The sequence below is a fragment of the Canis lupus genome, chromosome 8, assembly GCF_011100685.1.
Source record: "Canis lupus familiaris isolate Mischka breed German Shepherd chromosome 8, alternate assembly UU_Cfam_GSD_1.0, whole genome shotgun sequence".
NCBI classification, from domain to species: domain Eukaryota; kingdom Metazoa; phylum Chordata; class Mammalia; order Carnivora; family Canidae; genus Canis; species Canis lupus.
In genome coordinates this window covers 36213148-36232553 of record NC_049229.1, presented here as the reverse complement: position 1 = coordinate 36232553, position 19406 = coordinate 36213148, and the positions used below count along the sequence as shown (strand labels likewise).

General features: G+C 35.4%; 1 protein-coding gene across 6 annotated transcripts in view; it reads right to left on the bottom strand.

Annotated features, from left to right (window-relative positions):
• Positions 1-2908: 2908 nt before the first annotated feature.
• MNAT1 (MNAT1 component of CDK activating kinase) overlaps positions 2909-19406 on the bottom strand; it is a 188579-nt gene continuing 172081 nt past the window's right edge. For all 6 annotated transcript variants that reach the window (XM_038544873.1, XM_038544877.1, XM_038544874.1 and 3 more), the window contains one exon: positions 2909-3361. In XM_038544873.1, the coding sequence (XP_038400801.1) occupies positions 3221-3361 (141 nt within the window). In that variant the 3' untranslated portion in view covers positions 2909-3220. The remainder of the gene's footprint in view (positions 3362-19406) is intronic.

Genomic DNA, 19406 nt, shown 5'->3' with positions numbered 1-19406 from the left:
TTTTCCTAGTCCTGTACATTGACATGCTAGGCTATAAATACTAAATAGGGGTACAAATGAGGTTTTTATTCATACATGTAAAGTGGTAAGATTCTTGACTCCATTTAGTCAAATACACAGCCCGTCTTAAAACTTTAACTCCTCCCCCTTTTCCCTCAGAAAGGGTAAGTAAATGTATGATTATTATTTAAATCTAGGCCCACCCTCAAGTTTTAAATGTGATACCTAGTAACTGAACTCTTGATGTCCACTAGAAAATGACAGCTGGAAAGCTCACTGGATATAATTTTTTAATTTTCTTAGCCTTTTGACAAGTTTTCTGTCACTGTAATTGAATTTTGAAATGATTACCTAACCACCACTTGACAGACTACTTCTAAGAGATAACTTCTAAGAGGGATGCTTGTGTGGCTCAGTGGTTGAGCAACTGCCTTTGGCCCAGGGTGTGATCCTGGAGTCCTGGGATTGAGTTCCACACATCGGGCTCTCTTTCATTAATAAATAAATAAAATCTTAAAAAAAAGTAATTTCTAAGAGAAGCTTAGATCAAATATTTACTGAATGAAATTAAGGAATACTACTAGTGCATCCCAACTATGATGTAAATGTATTCAATACCATTAATACCTGTTTAAAAGGAAGGTAGTTAATAGTCAAATGATGTTCTACATAATGAATTTCTCAGAACTTCTCTCAAGGATATAAACACAGTTATTACATTGATGTCATATGTCATAAAGTAACTACACTTGATCTGTAAAACTTCTTTTAAATCTTAGGAAGTTTGACTATTCAGACTTGATTCTACACAGCTGCTATTTAAGCTTGACAGTTATTCATCTCAGGAGCACAAACTCTGAACACCTGGGTTCAAATACACTGCTACTTTTCAGTTGTATTGACCTTTGGCAAGTCAGTTAACCTCCCTGTGCCTCAGCTTCTCCATCTGTTATATTGGGAAAATAACACAAGCATAGTAAAGATAGGTAGTAATATACAATATATGAAGCACAGTACTTGGTGCACAGGTAACGAATGCTCAGTAGTTGTTTAGCTATAGTTTCTGGGCCAGTGTTGTACTATGTTAAAAGAATTGCTGTATATGAAAGACTTGTATAGCCTTTTATCTCGAAGAGAAAATCACTAGGGGGATAGGAGATAACCATCAATTTAGAGTATTTCTGTTACTTAGTGAATTGTCATTAAGTTATCTTTCACCACTACCTTTGATCTAATAAGGTCAGTTAACAACTTTTATTTGGCCTTTTGAACAAAGTAAGGCAATAGCCAAAATATTTACAAATGTATAAAGGTTCTGGAATTCAATTATTTTGCCAAGTCCAATGTAGGCAATTTCCACAATAAGGTGGGCTCAAAAAAAGTTTTCAAAGGCTTTAAATTAGTTAACTAATTAGTTCATTCATTTAAATACACTATACAAAGTACAGAGAACAAGTAGTAGTATTTCTTTTGTAAAAACTGGATACTGTACTTTGGCAGCTGAGTACGGCAAAGTCTTAACCTTAAGTCAATGTTCTCACTATTCTTTGAACAGATTTATAGGCTGTACTTACAACCCTAATCCTCAATTGGGGAATACTAATAGATATGAAAATTAGGATACAGTCTGGTAAAGTATAGATAAAACGACTTAAACAGTTTTAATTCTGGCCTTTTACTCATTTGTATATATAAGTGGAGCTTACTCAATTATTTGATGCCTTGGTTTTTTCTCAGTTATCAAAGATAAAGGTACAGTTGACCTGTGAACAAACACAGAGATTAGAGCCACTGACAACTGCTCCACACACACACACAGGGGAAAATCCACATATAATTTTTGACTCCCCTCAGAACTTAACAGCTATGAACAGCCTATTGTTGACCAGAAGCCTTAACACAAACATAATGGTCAATTACATATATTTTGTATGTTCTACAATGTATTCTTAAAATAAGAATGAGCTAATAAGCTATTTAGCTGATAAACTAAAGAAAATAATATATTTACAGATTAGAAAAAAATCCACATACAAGTGGATCCATACAGTTTAAACTTGTGTTGTTCAAGGGTCAACTGTGTGGTAAAGATGAAGATGTACCCCTGAAATTAATACCTGGCTTAGGCAAATAAGATGGAGTTGGTATATATGGACCTTCTACTCTAATGTAACCATGAATTTTGTTTCAGATAACTTTCCTCCCATAAAATTAACATCTGTTACAATGGACATTTGCTAGGAAATCCCTTCATTTCTTGAGACTATGTCTCATACCCAGTGGTCTATATAATAGACTCATATAAGGTTGAGATGTTACAAATTATCCATCCTCTCCATATCCAACTCTAAGCAAAATCCTGGGTATACTAAAAGCTTTGAAGTTTCAACAGAAACTATATCAGAGTCTACAATTTACTAAGGGAAATTTCATTTAAAATGTATCCATTCCATTTAAAATGTATCCATTCCAAGGTTTCATCATAAAATGAGCTCACATTTGAAGTGAAAGGTGCCATTTAAGTATTAAATTTTATTAACTTACTTCTTTGAATTTGTCATTAAAGCAGGTTAATACTCTCGTCTGGTTTATCCCAAGTGTGGCTCACAGCTGGGAGCTATAATACCTTGATCAAGGTTTGTCTCACTTTCCACTGCTCAGAACAGGCACTGAGTCCTTAATATTGAGAGAGTGGCATTATCATAGGTCAACTTTTACTTGCCACAACCTGCTGGTAGAAGGAAATATATCGACTTGTCTGGACTAGTATTAAGAACATAGGGGAAAAAAAGGAACATTTTATGAGACAAAATAATAGACTTGGATATTAACACTAAATGTCGTATTCAAAATGGCATTTTAAAATGTGTTCAAGTAAAACACTGTAATAAGAGAGAAACCACAAAACTTAATATAAAGTCTAGCTTTATTTTTAAAAAGATTTTACAAGTCTGTCAACCTCAAGCATACATAGGTGAATTATTCATATCTTCCATCAGATGAAGTTTACAGCTTCAATCCCTCTCAGAAAAATATAAGTAAAAAATAAATCTTTTTCACATATATTTATCCACTATATTACTCAGCTTAGTTCTGAAATTTTCTCTTATAAATACTTTAACACAGCTGCTAGTGGTAGAACTGTTGTTGGGCAGCTGCATATGGCTATACTTTTACAAGTCTGCTTTGCTTTTGCTAGCTCCCTGATTCGGTCCAAATCTTAAAAAGGAGAAATAAAGGTTAACTGGGCTGCCAGAAAAGCCCACTGAATGCATCCTGTAGTGCTCTGTGACAAGCAAGAGAAGAAGTATAGCCTCCAGCAAGGTCCTGTGGAGAGGCAGCTCTGACATGATTTAAATACCTAAAACAAAACAAAAAGTGTAGAATTGATATAGAAAGCATATATAAGTTGGTAACATTTTTAAAAGCCGTAATAAAAAGGATGCACATTTTATAAAGGGAATTCTGAGATTGAAATGTTCAAACTTTATAAATGCATTATTACCTTTTAAAAAAGAAGCATAGCATCTATTTATAGAGTGCCTAAACTAGATTAATTGTTAAACTAAGTTATAAAGCAAATTACATTAAGATTTAAAAACAGCTCTCAAGGAGGTTTCAAAATAATAATTGCTATTAAAATGTTCATTGTTGGGGATCCCTGGGTGGCTCAGCGGTTTGGCGCCTGCCTTTGGCCCAGGGCGCGATCCTGAAGTCCCGGGATCAAGTCCCATGTCAGGCTCCCGGCATGGAGCCTGCTTCTCCCTCCTCCTGTGTCTCTGGCCTCTCTCTCTCTCTATGTCTATCATAAATAAATAAATGAATGAATGAATGAATGAATGAATGAATGAATGAATGAATGAATGAATGAATAAATTAAGTAAGTAGTAAATCTTTAAAAAAATAAAATAAAATGTTCACTGTTCCCCATTTTCAGAACTTGTTTTGTTGGCTCTTGTCTGGGTACCTAACTGCTATTCTTCACCTGGCATACTATACTCTTAAGTAAATACACAGTATCATAACACTATTGTATTATTAATATTTTTTGCATAAATATTGAGTATTTTACATAAATATATTCTGAAATAAATACTTAAATGGAGGAGGGGAGAGGAGAGAATACACTAGTTACTTCAAATTTACTTCAGCATTACAAAAATATATTGTCTCTTTCCATATAGGAAGTGAAACCTTAGAAAATTACATCTCCTAGAAATCTCTGACAGCCTCAGTTCAACAGAATGTCCCAATTAGTAAATACAGAAGTCTTTTGAACTGATCTCAAAAGACAGTGTAATAGACACCATTTTTCTTCAATCACAAATGTTATTTAACAATTAAAATGTTCTACCTTGATAAAGGTAGACAAACAGGCCTAAAACATGGCACAACCCTAGCCAAAGGAGGTCAGTTTTTTAGTATGACTAATAGCACTGTTGGAAAACAAATATTTCCAGCTTTGCTTTAATGCCTAGTTTGAGAAACCACATTGTTTCTTCAGGCCTCAGGAAGTAAAGGAGCTTCATCCGCCTCAGAATTATGGGTATGGCAAATGAATAAATCAGGTACCAGAACATTTTAATAACTTGGAAACTTTTCTACTCATTCATTCAAACTTCCTGTGTGTCAAAGTCTTGATGCATGAGCAACTTATTTTTTCTAACATAATAACAAGTCTGTTTTTCATTTGTATCCATGTTTAATAAGGTTGTGTGATTAAAAAATATATGGCAATATAAGAGGCCAAATAGAAAAAAGGTCAAAGTTAGACATAGCATAAGCTCTTGGAATTGGCTGTAATTTATTCACACTACCACAAATCAAGGTGTTAATTCTTCGCTTCTCTGCCAAGGGTGAAAGGGAAAAGTAGAAGGAGAAAGGAAATTATTATTTATTGAGCAATAATCTACAAACTTTTTTAAAAAACTAGGCTCCATGCCCTGCGTGGAGCCCAATGTGGGGTCGAACTCATGACCCTGAGATCAACACCTGGGCTGAGGTCAAGAGTCAGATGTTTAACTGACTAAGCCACCCAAGCACCCCTACAAACTTAAAAAAAAAAAAAATTTTTTTTTTTAATTTATTTGAAAGAGAGAGAGAGTAGTATGCATGCATGCATGCATGTAGGCTGGGGTAAGGGAAGGGGAAGAGGGAGAATCCCAGTTGTGAAAACTGATGCAGGGCTTGATCTCAGGACTTGGAGATCATGACCTGAGCTGAAATCAAGAGTTGTCAGATGCTTAATGGATTGAGCCACCCAGGCACACAACCCACTACAAACTTCTGATAGTATATTTATAACAGTAAAAAGATTTGAGCATGCATCTCTAAAATTTGTATACTTATAAATCATATACTTATTGTCTTAATGTATAGTTATATGGTATATAATTACATATAAATACTAATATAGAAGCATACGATAAAATATATATAAATATTTAAAGCAAGAGATAAAAAAAATTTTAACAGAAATTCTAATATTTTCTCCCTACATGGTTTATAAACCAGGTTTATAAACCTTGGTGGGATGTATCCCACTTTCATTGCCAAACTCTTGATAGAACTTCACTCCCATAGGATTTAAACAGGGATTCACCAAATCTATCCAGATGGCCAAAAAAAAGTATCTGCTTGTTATATCCGAGGCCACAATAAAATGTCCACTCTTAAAACTCTGATGCATGAAAAATGACGTAAGTTAAATAAGTCATCTCAGAAGTCTAAAAATCAACCTGGAACAGGATAAAATCAATTTCTCATCACTGAGAGCTCAGTAACTATCACACAAACAAGTAATACTTAGTAATATTTTTTTACAGGTAACGAAACATTATATTTTTTTAAAGATTTATTTATTTATTTATTTATTTATTTATTTATTTATTTATTTATTTATTTATTTATTATTTTTACTGATAGTGAGAGAGAGAGAGAGAGAGAGAGGCAGAGACATAGGCAGAGGGAGAAGCAGGCTCCATGCACCGGGAGCCCGACCTGGGATTCGATCCCAGGTCTCCAGGATCACGCCCTGGACCAAAGGCAGGCGCTAAACCACTGCACCACCCAGGGATCCCCAGGATTTATTTATTTATTTATGATAGACATAGAGAGAGAGAGAGGCAGAGACACAGGAGGAGGGAGAAGCAGGCTCCATGCCGGGAGCCCGACCCGGGACTCGATCCTGGGATTCCAGGATCGCGCCCTGGGCCAAAGGCAGGCGCCAAACCACTGAGCCACCCAGGGATCCTGAAACATTACATTCTTGATACAAGTTTCCAGGTAGATTTCATCCATACACCAGATGCCATTGTATTACCCTTTTTATTTTCCTCAGACCCTCAAAAGAAAGCAGTCTTAGCTCCAATGGCTGTTCACTTGTGGCAAAATTCAGGTACCACAGCAGAATGTCTGTCAACCTTAAGAAGCCAACTATGTATCATAGGGGTGCCTGGGTGACTCAGTGGTTGAGCGTCTCCCTTTGGCTTTGGCTCAAGTTATGATCCCAAGATCCTGGGATCAAGTCCTGCATCAGGCTCCTCACAGGGAGCCTGTTTCTCCCTCTATCTATGTCTCTGCCTCTGTGTGTGTGTTTCTCATGAATAAATATATAAAATTAAAAAAAAAAAAAGCCAACTATCATAAAGAGAATTGGTTTTCATAGCTGTAATACAAACCACTGTGCAACTAGTTGTTTTGATTCATCACATTTTGGTACAACTTGCTTCTGGGAAAGTTGAGTCATACCATCTCTGGCTTGGCAATTCAAGCATAAACTTGCAGTGTACATACAGCTTTTTATATGTTATCCTGAGAAACCTGAAACAGCTGCACTGCTGGCAGGAAAACACAGGACCACCAGTAAAATATCCAAAACAGTTGCATCTTTTAATTTATGACTGTGCACTGTTTCCATAAAGAGTATATAAAACAGCTCAACTTTTTATAGGTAAAATGTAATAAACAGTCATACTCATTGATGTCATAAATGTGTAAAAAAAGTTTACTTAAAATGATTAATTAGTGTTTGAAAATAGTAATTCTTGAACAGTCATAATCCAGAGCAATGAGCAAATATTTTAAAATTTTAGTTATTAATGCTAAGTTGTAGATTCTTACTGCCAAAATCAAGTCAATTAAAATTTCTTTGCACAGCACAGCACTGAAGAAAATACACTTCCCTTCTAGCAATCATTTACGTTAAACATGTCTGTGAGTATATTCTTTAAAGACCTGTTTATTTACATTACTGTTTTTGATCTCTAGGGCTGCACAAAATAGTTACCATTAAATATTTCAATCTATTTTCACCATGGCAACCTACATTAATTCCAATTTTAAAAAATAAAACATAGTTCATTCTTATTATTCAACTCAGGGCTTTCATTTTCTAAGTATTTTAACTTAATGTTCTTAAACCCTTTAATTATTGTGGTACACCAAAGTATTTTAAAGGATCTGCCACATTAAAACCACACAATGAGAATTTCGCCTACTTTTTCACATTAATCCACATCTGTGCTGTTTTAATTCTTCCATGACCATTACAAGTACATCACTGAATAGGATTCCTGGGGTTTCTGGCAAAGGTCAGTATCATTTCATGTACACCTTTATGCAACAGAATGAGGAAGAAGTCTTAGCCAAATTTATTTCCAAAAGTCAAGCTCATTTGGACTTTGGAGCCCGGAGGTAATTGCTCTATTTAGCCAATCCCAGGACAGTATTTCTGTTTTTCATAGGTTTATTTTAAATACCTGTAAATCTTATAAGCAGAAACCAGGAAAGGGAAAAAAAAAAAAAAAAAGGTTTGCTTATTTTGGTATCTATACCTTATTTTTACTGAAAGCAAACTAAACTCAAAGCTTTAAGATTCATACCTTTGATTATTTTCTTAATAAGACTCAAAAAAAAAAGTATGCTTTCAAAAGCATGTCTAAGATAATTCCTGTACAAAGGGCATCTTGTGCCCTAATTTATACTGTCTAAAGTTGCCTTCCTTTGCCATTACCCATCAAAATCCCTTTCAAACAGACTTTGGAAGAGGAGGAAAAGGAGGCAATGGATCCTGAGACAGGAGCAAGAGAGGATTAAGCATTCGAAAACCACACTTAAAGGTTTGTTCCTGAACTTTGATTTCCCACACCATCATTTTCTTCTGTTACATTTAGCAGCTTTTGCTCCCAAAGAAGGTGGTATAATTTACACTTAGCTTTAGAAAGACTTCATTTTCTCAGTTCCTTAACATAAGAGAGTTCCTCTGAGATTACTCTTTTACTATTTCCCTTCCTTTAAAAGGCCTCTATCAACCATCTGGCTAAAGTCTTGGACTCAGCTCATTTTAGTGCTATTCAACAATGCTTTGAGTTCTCAGCTAGGGGCAGAGGGCAGGGGTTGTCACTCAAGACCAAGAGGCAGCACTCTTCCCCTCCAGTCATAACCTCCTCATGAAAACCCTTGAAACACTTTGGCTCTAGAGAATCAAAGAATCTTGGAATTTAAATTGAAATGAAAATGTGAAGTTCATATTAGTTTCCTTCACCTCAAATTACCATGACCAAAGGACAGTCAAAAAAAAGTCCAAGTTTTTAACTTCATAGTGTTCCTCTAGAGTGAACTCTAGAAACTTAAGACTTTCTTTTTATAAGTGGGCCCATTTTTAAGCCTGAATTTAAAGCCACCATGCATTAAACAGACCAGTTCCGAGCAGTTCTGCCTTCCAGCCTACAAAATTCAAATCTAAGTGCCATTAAGAGACATCAGCCAGCTGATCTCAGCTGTCAAGACCAAGAGCTCTTGTAAGAAATTCAGCTAAGGCTATAAAAGATTTACATTAACAAAATGAAGTGTATCTCAACAGATTTAAAAACAGAATAATTGTATGCTCAATTATCACTAAAAAGCAAAAACATTCTGAAAACATTTGTTAGTGCTCAGGTGTCCTAACCCAATCATGATGTCAGAATAATAAACTGTCTACCGAGGTAAACTGATAATCATATACTCTAACATAAATGGGGAAAGCACATCAAGTCAGAACTGTGCATAATTCTATGGGCAGTTTCGTTATAAAAACATCAGTCAAGGTTTCATGAACTCCAACCAAAATATAACAAATTTCCACAGTCATTGTATTACTCTTCACTTCATTATCTAACTTGCAAGTTAGATAAAATACAACTTGAATAATTTAATTATTAAAGCTATTTTCAGATTTATACTAATACACTTGGCATTATACTATACACTAGGCATTTTTAGGACAGGGAAGCTGTTACCAAAAGTTAATATAATTATGTAACGAAAGGAATACTTACTTCCCTGATTGGAGTATAAACTACTGAACACATAAAAGATAGAGCTACTTAAGTATTCTATGAACAATATTGTTGGTAGTTCCGGATATCTCAAATGATAGACCTCTAAGGATAGACTCCATCTGTATAATACAGATAAGTACAAGAATATCTCAGAATCAGGTGCTATAAGATAAACTTGAATAGAGCCATGGAAATGGGTAATAAACAGCAGCACTAAATCTTAAATATACTCCTCAAAGTCAGATGTTTATCTCAGTTATAATATGTTTGGCTAATTTCAGTATTGTTCTTATATGCTTAAATGAGATTAAGCAGAAAAATGGTAAAAATAATGTTTTTACTTATTGATTCTTAAAACATTATGATACTAGGGGGATCCCTGGGTGGCGCAGCGGTTTAGCGCCTGCCTTTGGCCCAGGGTGCGATCCTGGAGACCCGGGATCGAATCCCACATCGGGCTCCCGGTGCATGGAGCCTGCTTCTCCCTCTGCCTGTGTCTCTGCCTCTCTCTCTCTCTCTCTCTTTCTCTCTCTCTCTCTCTGTGACTACCATAAAAAAAAATTATGATACTCATGAATTTATTCAAGATAACCAGAAGAAAGCAAAGTTTCATGAAAAATCTAAAAATAACAAATCGTATCAGTCATAAAAATAACAAATTACATATAGATTTTTGCATATCCCAGTGAAGGACAAGAGCCACCACTTCTGTGGTAGAAATATAATAGAGATCATAAAAATAAGTATCCTAGTTTCTGGTTTTCTTTAAGTTCCTAAAAATTCTAGTGCCTCATTCTGGCTTGTCTAATGTAATTTTTTACTGTGAATTCCATGTTAGCAACAGATGCATGATAGAAGTTTCATCATATCTTTGTAAAGGCAAGATGGTTAATTTTTCCCCAAGGGTGGGACAGGCGAAATGCAGAAATTCATATGTATGCAGTGCATTTCTTCTTCTTCAAAAAACCAAGTCACTGAGTGTCTACTACGTGCCAGGACTAAAGCAACTCTGAGAATAAAACAGAAAGCAGACTCGATGTTCTAATGAACCTTAAAATTCAGCAGAGAAAAAAAGATGTTAAATAATGAATATTATTAATAATATCGTCAGGGCTCTATTGGTATAGATTAAAAGGAAGCCAATATGAACAAGGTTCAGAAAAGGTCTCCCTAAAGGAAAATGACAGACTTAGACCCAAAGGATGAGGAAGTTAGTTATTAGCATGGCAAAAGAAGGAGAGCAGCAACCTAATGAAGAAAAGAATGTAGCAGCAAGGAGTCTCAGCACAAATTGAGAATATGGAGGAAAGATGGCTCAGGATGAGGCTAGAGATGTTGGCAGAAAGTATTCAAAAGAAATGCTAAGAACTCTGAATTTTATTCAAAGGGCAATGGGACGCCACTGAAAAGTTACTGATAGGAACCTGAGAATATAAGCTACTTTGGCTACGAAGGATGGGAGAAAAGCAGGAGCCAATTATTGAGAGACTATAGTTTCTCTATTCCAGGTTTAGGATTGTGGTACCTGGATTAGGGTGGCAGCAGAGGAAATAAAAGTACTAGTTCAAAAGACATTTAAAAACCAAGTGAGTAGATATGGAGGCAAGAGGAGAGGAAAAAGTAATGGCAAAGTCAATTTCCAGATATCTAGGCATATGGAAGAGGGAAATATGCCCTCACAGAGACAATGGCAAACTGGAGGAGAAACAAACTGGGGTGGGAGAAAAGAGGAAAGATCATGAGTTTAATTTTGGACTTACATCTGAAGTGACTATAGAGGAGAGAGAGAGTGGCAGCTGGAGATATGGGCCAAGTGCTAAGAAGAAAATTATGGAACGAAGGTAGCAGTTTGGGAGTTATCAGTATATTGATGGTATTTGCAAGCATCAGGTAGATTCTATTATTTAGAGAGAGAGGACAGAATGAGAAGAGAAAGAAGGGCCTTAGGCAAAGGCCTAGAGAACTACATCATACAGTGATATGATGAAAGAAACCACGGTGGTTAATTTTACGTTTACACATAAAATTGAGTGAGCCACAGAATGTCCGGATTACAAACTATTATTATTACCTGGTAAATCATTATTTCTGTGTGTGTTGGTGAATGTGTCTGGAAGAGATTAGGATTTAAATTGGTGAACTGAGAAAAGCAGATGGCCCTCCCCAACGTGAGTGGGTATTATCCAATATGTTGAGGATCTGACAACAACAAAAAGGTGGAGAAAGGTTGAATTTACTCTGCCGACTGAGCTGAAACATCTTAGCCCTTTGGTGCTCCAGACTGGCATCTATACCATTTGTTCTCACTCAGGCCTTTGAACTACAACACTGGCTTTCCAGGGTCTCTAGCCTGCAGATAGAAGATCATGGGCCTTCTCAGCTTCCATAATCACATAAGCCAATACCTAATAATAAATCTCTTTCTCTTTCTTCATCTCTCTCTCTCTTTTATTGGTTCTGTTACTCTAGACAACCCTGACTAATACAGAAGGTAAGATATTCTGAAGTGAAGGCTGTGTATTCAGGTGTGTGTGTGGTAAATGCAAAGCTGCCATCCCTTACCGATACCTCATACACTCTTTTTCCCCTAGACTTGCAAAGGGGATAGAAGGAAGGTGTACACTGCTTAGAAAGGAATTAGATCCTGATACTTGTGCCTAACTCCTTCTTGTAATTTTGAAGAGATAATAATAGCAGAGATCAGATTTTTCATCTAGGGGCTCCAAAGGGTCTCTCTCTCTCTTTTTTAATTAAAGATTTTATTCATCCATTCATGAGAGACACAGAGAGAGAGGCAGAGACACAACACAGGCACAGGGAGAAGCAGGCTCCATGCAGGAAGCCTGACATGGGACTCGATCCCAGGTCTTCAGGATCACGCCCCGGGCTGAAGGCGGCACTAAACTGCTGAGCCACCCAGGCTGGCCCAAAGGGTCTCTTCATTGTATTTATAGCAGTAGTGTTTCTTATAGCAAAAGAACAAAAGAAACAAAATAAATGTCCATTGACAAGAGAACAGGCAAATTGTTACTTACACAGAATACTGTACAGCAGTGAAAACAAAGGACATACAGCTTCGTGCATGTAACAACACTGCTGACTCTCACGATGTTAAATAAAAACACACAAAATAAGTCATAGAAAATATGTACAGCATGCTCCATCTATCAGAAATACAAACTACGCATGGAATATATAGATATGACCAAACTGTGTAAAAAAAAAAAAAAAGGGAGGCAAATGATAATTAGCCTATGTAGGGTTACTGAATTTCTGATATGAGGTGGGACCACAATGAAGAGAAGAAGAATACACACACAGAGGGCTTCTACAGCATTGGTTACGCTCCATCTCCTAATTTAATGAGTGAAATTCAAAATACAGAACTTAAAGGAGTAATGGCGGGGAAAACAATGAAAATGGAAATAATTCAGCAATTGTTTTACCATTACTCTTTGTAAAAGATATCATATTTTTTCTATGTATGAAACATCAAAAAAGAGCAGTGTGAAGAGCATAGTCACAGCTTTAAACAAAACATACTGTGCTTTCTGTGGCTCGTATTAAGGTAACAGCCTAGATGGATAAACCAAATTCAATTCCTCTCCCTGTCCAACGATAGTTAAACACCCTTCTAAGTTTGCAGAACTCTCCCCATTGGTGTGGTCTTTTCCTGAGTCCAAACTCTCTAAATTAAATATAAACAACCTCAGTTTTCTCCCCTCCACCATTCCTTTTTTTTCCCTGTACCTCCACATAAATACATAAGGACATCATGGTTTAGTAGAAAGAACAAAGATTTTGGAAGCAGCTATATGTGGGTTTGAATTTCTCCTTGGATAATTACTAACATTATGATTTGGAAAGTGCTTTAATTTTTTTATCCTCATTTCTTCATCTGTAAAAGGAAGACAACAGTACCTCATGGTAATTTTTAGAAAATTAAGCAAGAAAATGTATATAATATATCTGCAAAGAACAGGTATTCAATAGAGTATATATCCCTAACAACCCTACATATTCTCTTTAATACTATTAATACAAAATATACTCTCACAAGTAAAGGCCTTTCATAGCCCAAATTTCCATAGTGCTTTACCTTCTGCTAATTAGTATGTATCTCTCCTTTCCCAACTTTGTGACCTTATTGTCTATTTCCACATTTATTTCAACAATAAAGTGTTGCCTTCTCTCTTCCCCCTTTCGCTGTACCCTAAGTATAAAAGATTCAAGTGGAGGTTTTGTTTTTCTTTTTTAAATTAGACATAAGACAAAGGGTAGTCCTGCTTATTAAATCTTTTATCACAGGATAACAGAATAATAACCCAAGGATGCCAATACCTTCATATTAAAGGGCAAAGGAGAAAATATATAAATACATATATAATACATTTATATATAAACATACATATAGATCTGTATTTCACAAATACTTACACACACCCTAGTAAGTTTTATTTCAAAAGTTAAATTGCTACATTATTTCCACTTTCACATCCTGTATTTTGACTCTCATCACCATTAAATGACCATTTCTCTGTCCTCATCCTCCTCAACATCTTCTTCTACCTCTTTAAATCTGGAGACAGCTTCCACCTATAAAATGCCTTAGCCTGTGACTTCCATAAAAGTGCCTATAATTTGGGTCACACTCCTACCACTTTCATACAGAATTCCTCAAATTTCTCTTTTTCCACCTGCTTCCTAATTACTAGTTTTCTTGGTTTATCTCATCATCTCCTATTCTTGACTCTATCTCTGAAATGTATGGCTTCATTATCACCTTGTTTTACTAAACCTACAAATCTTATCTTTTGGTCTTTTGCCCTTCTTTCTTAGTTACAGCTCAGCATTTTATCTGCGTGGCTGGCCTTTCATACTTGAGTGTCCCACTGGCACTACAAATTTAATATTTTCATAACTGAACTCATCTTTCATTAGAAACCTAGCCCTCTGTCTGTATTTCTTAATTTCTCTTTGTAGTTTCAACATATTCCTAGGGTTATCTTGGAATCCTTTTGCCCTTGCACACCAATGAGAAATCTACATCACCGTATCTCTCTACAAACATTTATTTCTCACGTCATCTTCATTGCTGCTACTGTTATCTAATTTTAGCTCTTTTTTTAAACCTCTTTCATGTCCTACAGTTAAAACTCTCTTAACTGATCTCCCTATTTCCAGGATGTACTCTCCATTCCAATATATTCATGGTTATCAAACTAATCTTCCTAGGGCAAAGCTTACATCACTCTCATACAAATAAACATTCATTGGCTTAAAGTCCAAGTTCCTTAGCCTACCTATCATTCAAGGCCTACTGTACTTGATTCCAACCCACTTTTCTAAACATACTCCGCATTAATCATCTCCATATACCCTGAATGTAAGCTAAAGCCAACCACCACTGCAACTACTATTGCCACAAACTAGTAACAATAATAACAATGCAAAGCAGAAAAGGGGAAGTCCAAGGCTAAATATTCTAAGGCCTTTGTTTTGTTCAAATAAAGGGGAGAGATTTAACCTTTAGACTTTTAAAAATAACATTTATTAATTCTGGGTGGTAGGATTATAATATTTAATATATATTACATATATAATGTATATTTACTCCTTCTACTTCTCCCTGTCTGAAATACTTAACAGTTTTTTTGGATTCCACACCCTCTGGATTGCCCAGATTGAATTACTTCTTTTCTCCTCCAATTTTGCATAGCACTTTATCTCTACCTTTCTGCTAAGTACCTTGGCTATTTATACTTATAAATTCCCAGTCAGATAAGTTTCTTGATAGCAAGATAAATATCTACTCACTAAACAGCCATCACTTTTAAAAAATCATCCTAACTTGTAAGCAGAAGAGGATAAAATTTTTTAAATTAAATAAAAATTCTGGGGATGCCTGGGTGGATCAGTGGTTGACTGTCTGCCTTTGGCTCAGGGCATGATCCCGGGGTCCTGGGATTAAGTCCTGCATCAAGTTCCCCATGGGGAGCCTGCTACTCCCTCTGCCTATGTCTCTGCCTCTCTGTGTCTCTCATGAATAAATAAATAAAATCTTTTTAATAAATAAATATTCTGGTTAGTTAAGATACAGACCTAAAAAATGGCCATGATAATAGAAGACAAATAAAAATACAGAGGATATGAAAAGAGGTATCACCACAAATTATGAAGCTGCAAAGGAAGACAGTATAGGACTGAATGAAAGAGGGACTGCACATCAGTCCCTGAGGAAGATGGGAAGGTTTCCTGGAGATAAGAAGATACCTATAATAATAAAAGAGAGATAGGGTATAAGGTATAGTGTAAAATGACTTTGTTTAAAACATAAGGGGCGCCTAGGTGGCGCAGTAGATTAAGCATCTGCCTTTGGCTCAGGTCATGATCCTGGGGTCTTGGGATCAAGTCCCTGGTTGAGCTCCCTGCTCAGTGGGGAGCCTGCTTCTCCCTCTCCTGCTGTCCTTTCAGTATCTCTGTCTCGGTCTCTCAAATAAATAAATAAAATCTTTTAAAAATAAAAAAAATAAATATGAGCATTTTCTTAAACAGAAATATGTGAAAATTGTTTGAAATTTATCATCCTCTGTCTCATAAGCTAACCTCTCAGTGTGTTAACCAATTTTATCTTAAAGATACATAATATAATAGAATATGGCTATGAATGCAAAGAAAAACAAGAAACTCAAAGAGAACTAGACACACCCAAAAGCAAGATCTTTTGTAAGATATTTATTTTTCCATTCAAAGCACCTTCTCAAAAGCTCTATTTCATATATGCTGGAATCTGAATCATGTCAATAACTTAGATAAATCTCTAAAGCAAACAATAACAAGCAAAGACAAAGTCAAGTGGATAAAATAACTGATGTTTTCTCTTAATTATGGAAAATTATATTTTCTAGCAAGTAAAAACAGGTTCGTAAAACATCTACTCAAAGGACAAGTGACTATAAGGAGTAAAATCTGAAAAAGCTCCAAGAGTCCTACTTTAATGCATACAATTTGAAGTTTTTAAGAAGCATTTTTAATACCTAAGCCCACAGAAAACTTGCACTTTCTTCCAAAAGCTAAATCACAGCATTGCTTTGAGAAAAAAAAAAAAAAATCCATGCCCATTATTGTCAGTAATATGCTAATGCAATCAGTTTTACCAAAAATGAAGCTTTTCTAGAGTAGAATGCTTTAATAGACTAGTCAGTTAGTTGGTTAAATACCATTTGGACCAAAACCTTCATTGTAAAGAAAATATTTTCCTCTTATTTAAAAAATTACAGCATTATTTTCAGTTTTCTGTTTTGCTTCCAGACTACATTTTTTGGCAGTGCATTATGACTCTGCACATGCTGGTATAATATTTTAAGTAAAAACACATTCTAATCAGTTACATATGACTTGTTTTGAAAATCAGAAGTTTTAACAGTGTAAGTGTACAGACAAAATCTGCTTCAATATTATAAAAATTCTTTATAGTAAACCTAGATTTCTTATTTTATTACTTTAAAGGTTAAAAGAAAGAAAAGAATCTACTGCTTTCTTGAAGTCTACCTTTTGGGAAAAGAATGTATTCCTACCTGTCATTCCAAAGTTCATAAAACAAGCCACAGTGTTCTCATCTCTAGATTATACTTTGGGTATGTGTCAACCAAAGGTGAAAAAGAAGCAAAATCCAAACTAAGATTATTTCTGATATATTTTGTCCCTAATTGGCCACCACTTGTAAAAACTAAGGAATTCTGGAACTAAAGACAGGAAAAATTTAAAATGAAATGATATAAATACCAAGGGGATTAAAATTCCATCATTTTAAGATGCACTTAAAGTTAATCAATCCTACATGTGATTACTGAAAATAAATTTTAAATGTTTTATAAAATAAATGAGAATAGTGGGTAAAGACAGTACAGATAATACTGTAAAGGAAATAATGCAGAATCCTAAAACTGGAAGGGAAAATTGAAAACCATCTTATCCCACTGCCTCATTTAACAGATAAAGTAGATAAAGCAGCTGATACTAGATCATGGTTAAACATTTTTATCTTCTTGGAAAGAATTCATTTACTCAATGAATATGAATAAATCTTGAAAACTTACTGTGTACAGTATCATGCTAAGGTGTTAAATTAGGAAACAGTCTCTGTTCCCAAGTGGCTTTTCAAAGTCTAGTGTGAAGAAAGACAGGAAAATGAGCAATCTTTAAATATAAGAGAACCAGATGCCTCAAGAAAGAAGTGTTTGCAGAAGATATAAAGTTGGTATAGGAAGGGAGAAAAATAATTTGCTATATAGATCAAGAGACAAAGAGGGTGTTCTAGAAAGGAGAAGAGTATACAATGGCTAGAGGCCTGAGAGAACAAGGTGTATTATGAATATGTCATATATCTGAAGGGCCTCCATATGCCTCGAATACTTTTTAAAATAGAAAATGAGCACTCATGAAAATGTTGGTAGGTAAGTAATACAATCTGACCTGAATTTTAGAAATCTTTGAATCAAAGACAGATTGGAAGAAAGAGAGAGTGAAAAGGAAGCAAAAAGTAAATGACTATGAGCACCTCTAGGGAATCTAACCCTAAGGACGTTAATTGTCTAGGCATATGTGAAATTGAAGCAAGAGGAAATCTTTAACAACTCCCAAATTTGGCTGGGCTAGTAAGTTTCACTACAGCAGGGTATACAACAGTTAGAAGAGGTTTCACAAAAAAGGTAAGTTCCACTGGGGATATTAAAAAAAGAAAAAAAATATGTTTTTGTCAGACACACAGGTAGAAAGATTGAAATGTCCAGGATTGAGTTGAAAATCTGAGTTTAAAACAAGGAAAATTAATACAGGCTTGAGACTTAATATAAATCACTGTACCTTTTTAACAGAATTTCAGAGTCCTTGGGTTCTAAGTGCCCCTAGGGCATTATCAAGGGCAGAATGGGAAGGAGAAAAAATTTGGATCTGTCACCCCCACAGTAACAGAGTAGTTCTGCTTTCATCTGTTTTAAATTTTGATGTCCTAAGTAAGATTTTTTTAAACTATTCTTTCTTTAAAAAGTTTTAAAACTATTATAATATAGCTTTAGAATCAAACAGATTTGGTATTAAATCCTGACTACCCCTTAGTACTGGACTTAGGAAAGTTATGTGTTTGTTCAGTCATTATAAGTTATCAGGAACAATGTAAAAGAAGTGCCTAAGACAGAGCCTAAGCCATAGTAGGTACTCAATACTGAATAAGACCAAAAAATCAATGAAGAACCTTGTACAATAACAACTTTATTAGGGAAGGAAGAAGGGGTAGCCAAGAAAGATTTAAAGAATTCAGAGACATGAATGAAAACTAAAAGGCAATAGTGTCATAAAGCAAAGCAAAGATACAGTTTGAGACATAAGAGGTAAAATAAGATAAAGACTGCAAGAAACCCACCAAATTTTGTAATTTGGAAGTCAATGCTGAATGAGCAAAATCAGATTCTAAATAAAAGTCAAGTCATACTAGGTTTATGGACTTAATCAGAAATAAAGAAAAGGAGATAGCAAGCATAAAACTTCTTTCAATAGTTGTTGAATATAGTAGAAAAGTAGTTAGAGGAAGATTCAGGATTGATGAAGTAATGAATATGTTGTTTCAAGACAGAAATTTGAGTTTGTTCATGTGGTAGATTAAAGTTTCAGTGCAGAAGAGAAAATGTGAAAGAGAGGTGGAGACCAACTTGATGGTGTGATATCCCAGAGTTGAAAGGCAAGCAGCCATGGAACACAGATAGCAGGATTAGCCTCAGATAAAGGATAGGCCCCCCCTTCCCTGTAAGGAGGGACAGAAGGAGTTAACAGTAGCTGCAAATAAAGATAAGTTTATAGTTAGGGTGTGACTTTTGGGAAAGTAAGTTCATACCTGTATTCTCTCTGTGTACTACTGCATTTGAAAGATTAGCTGCTAAATGAGAAAGGGGGCAAGTGGGAGTGAGATTTAGAAGAGTGGTGATCTGGGAAAGCCACTATGGGAAAAGAGAGAAGGCAGCAATGGATATGTGCAAAATGATTGCTGAGTGGCTCCAATCTGCTCAGCTGTATGATTTTCTTCAGTTG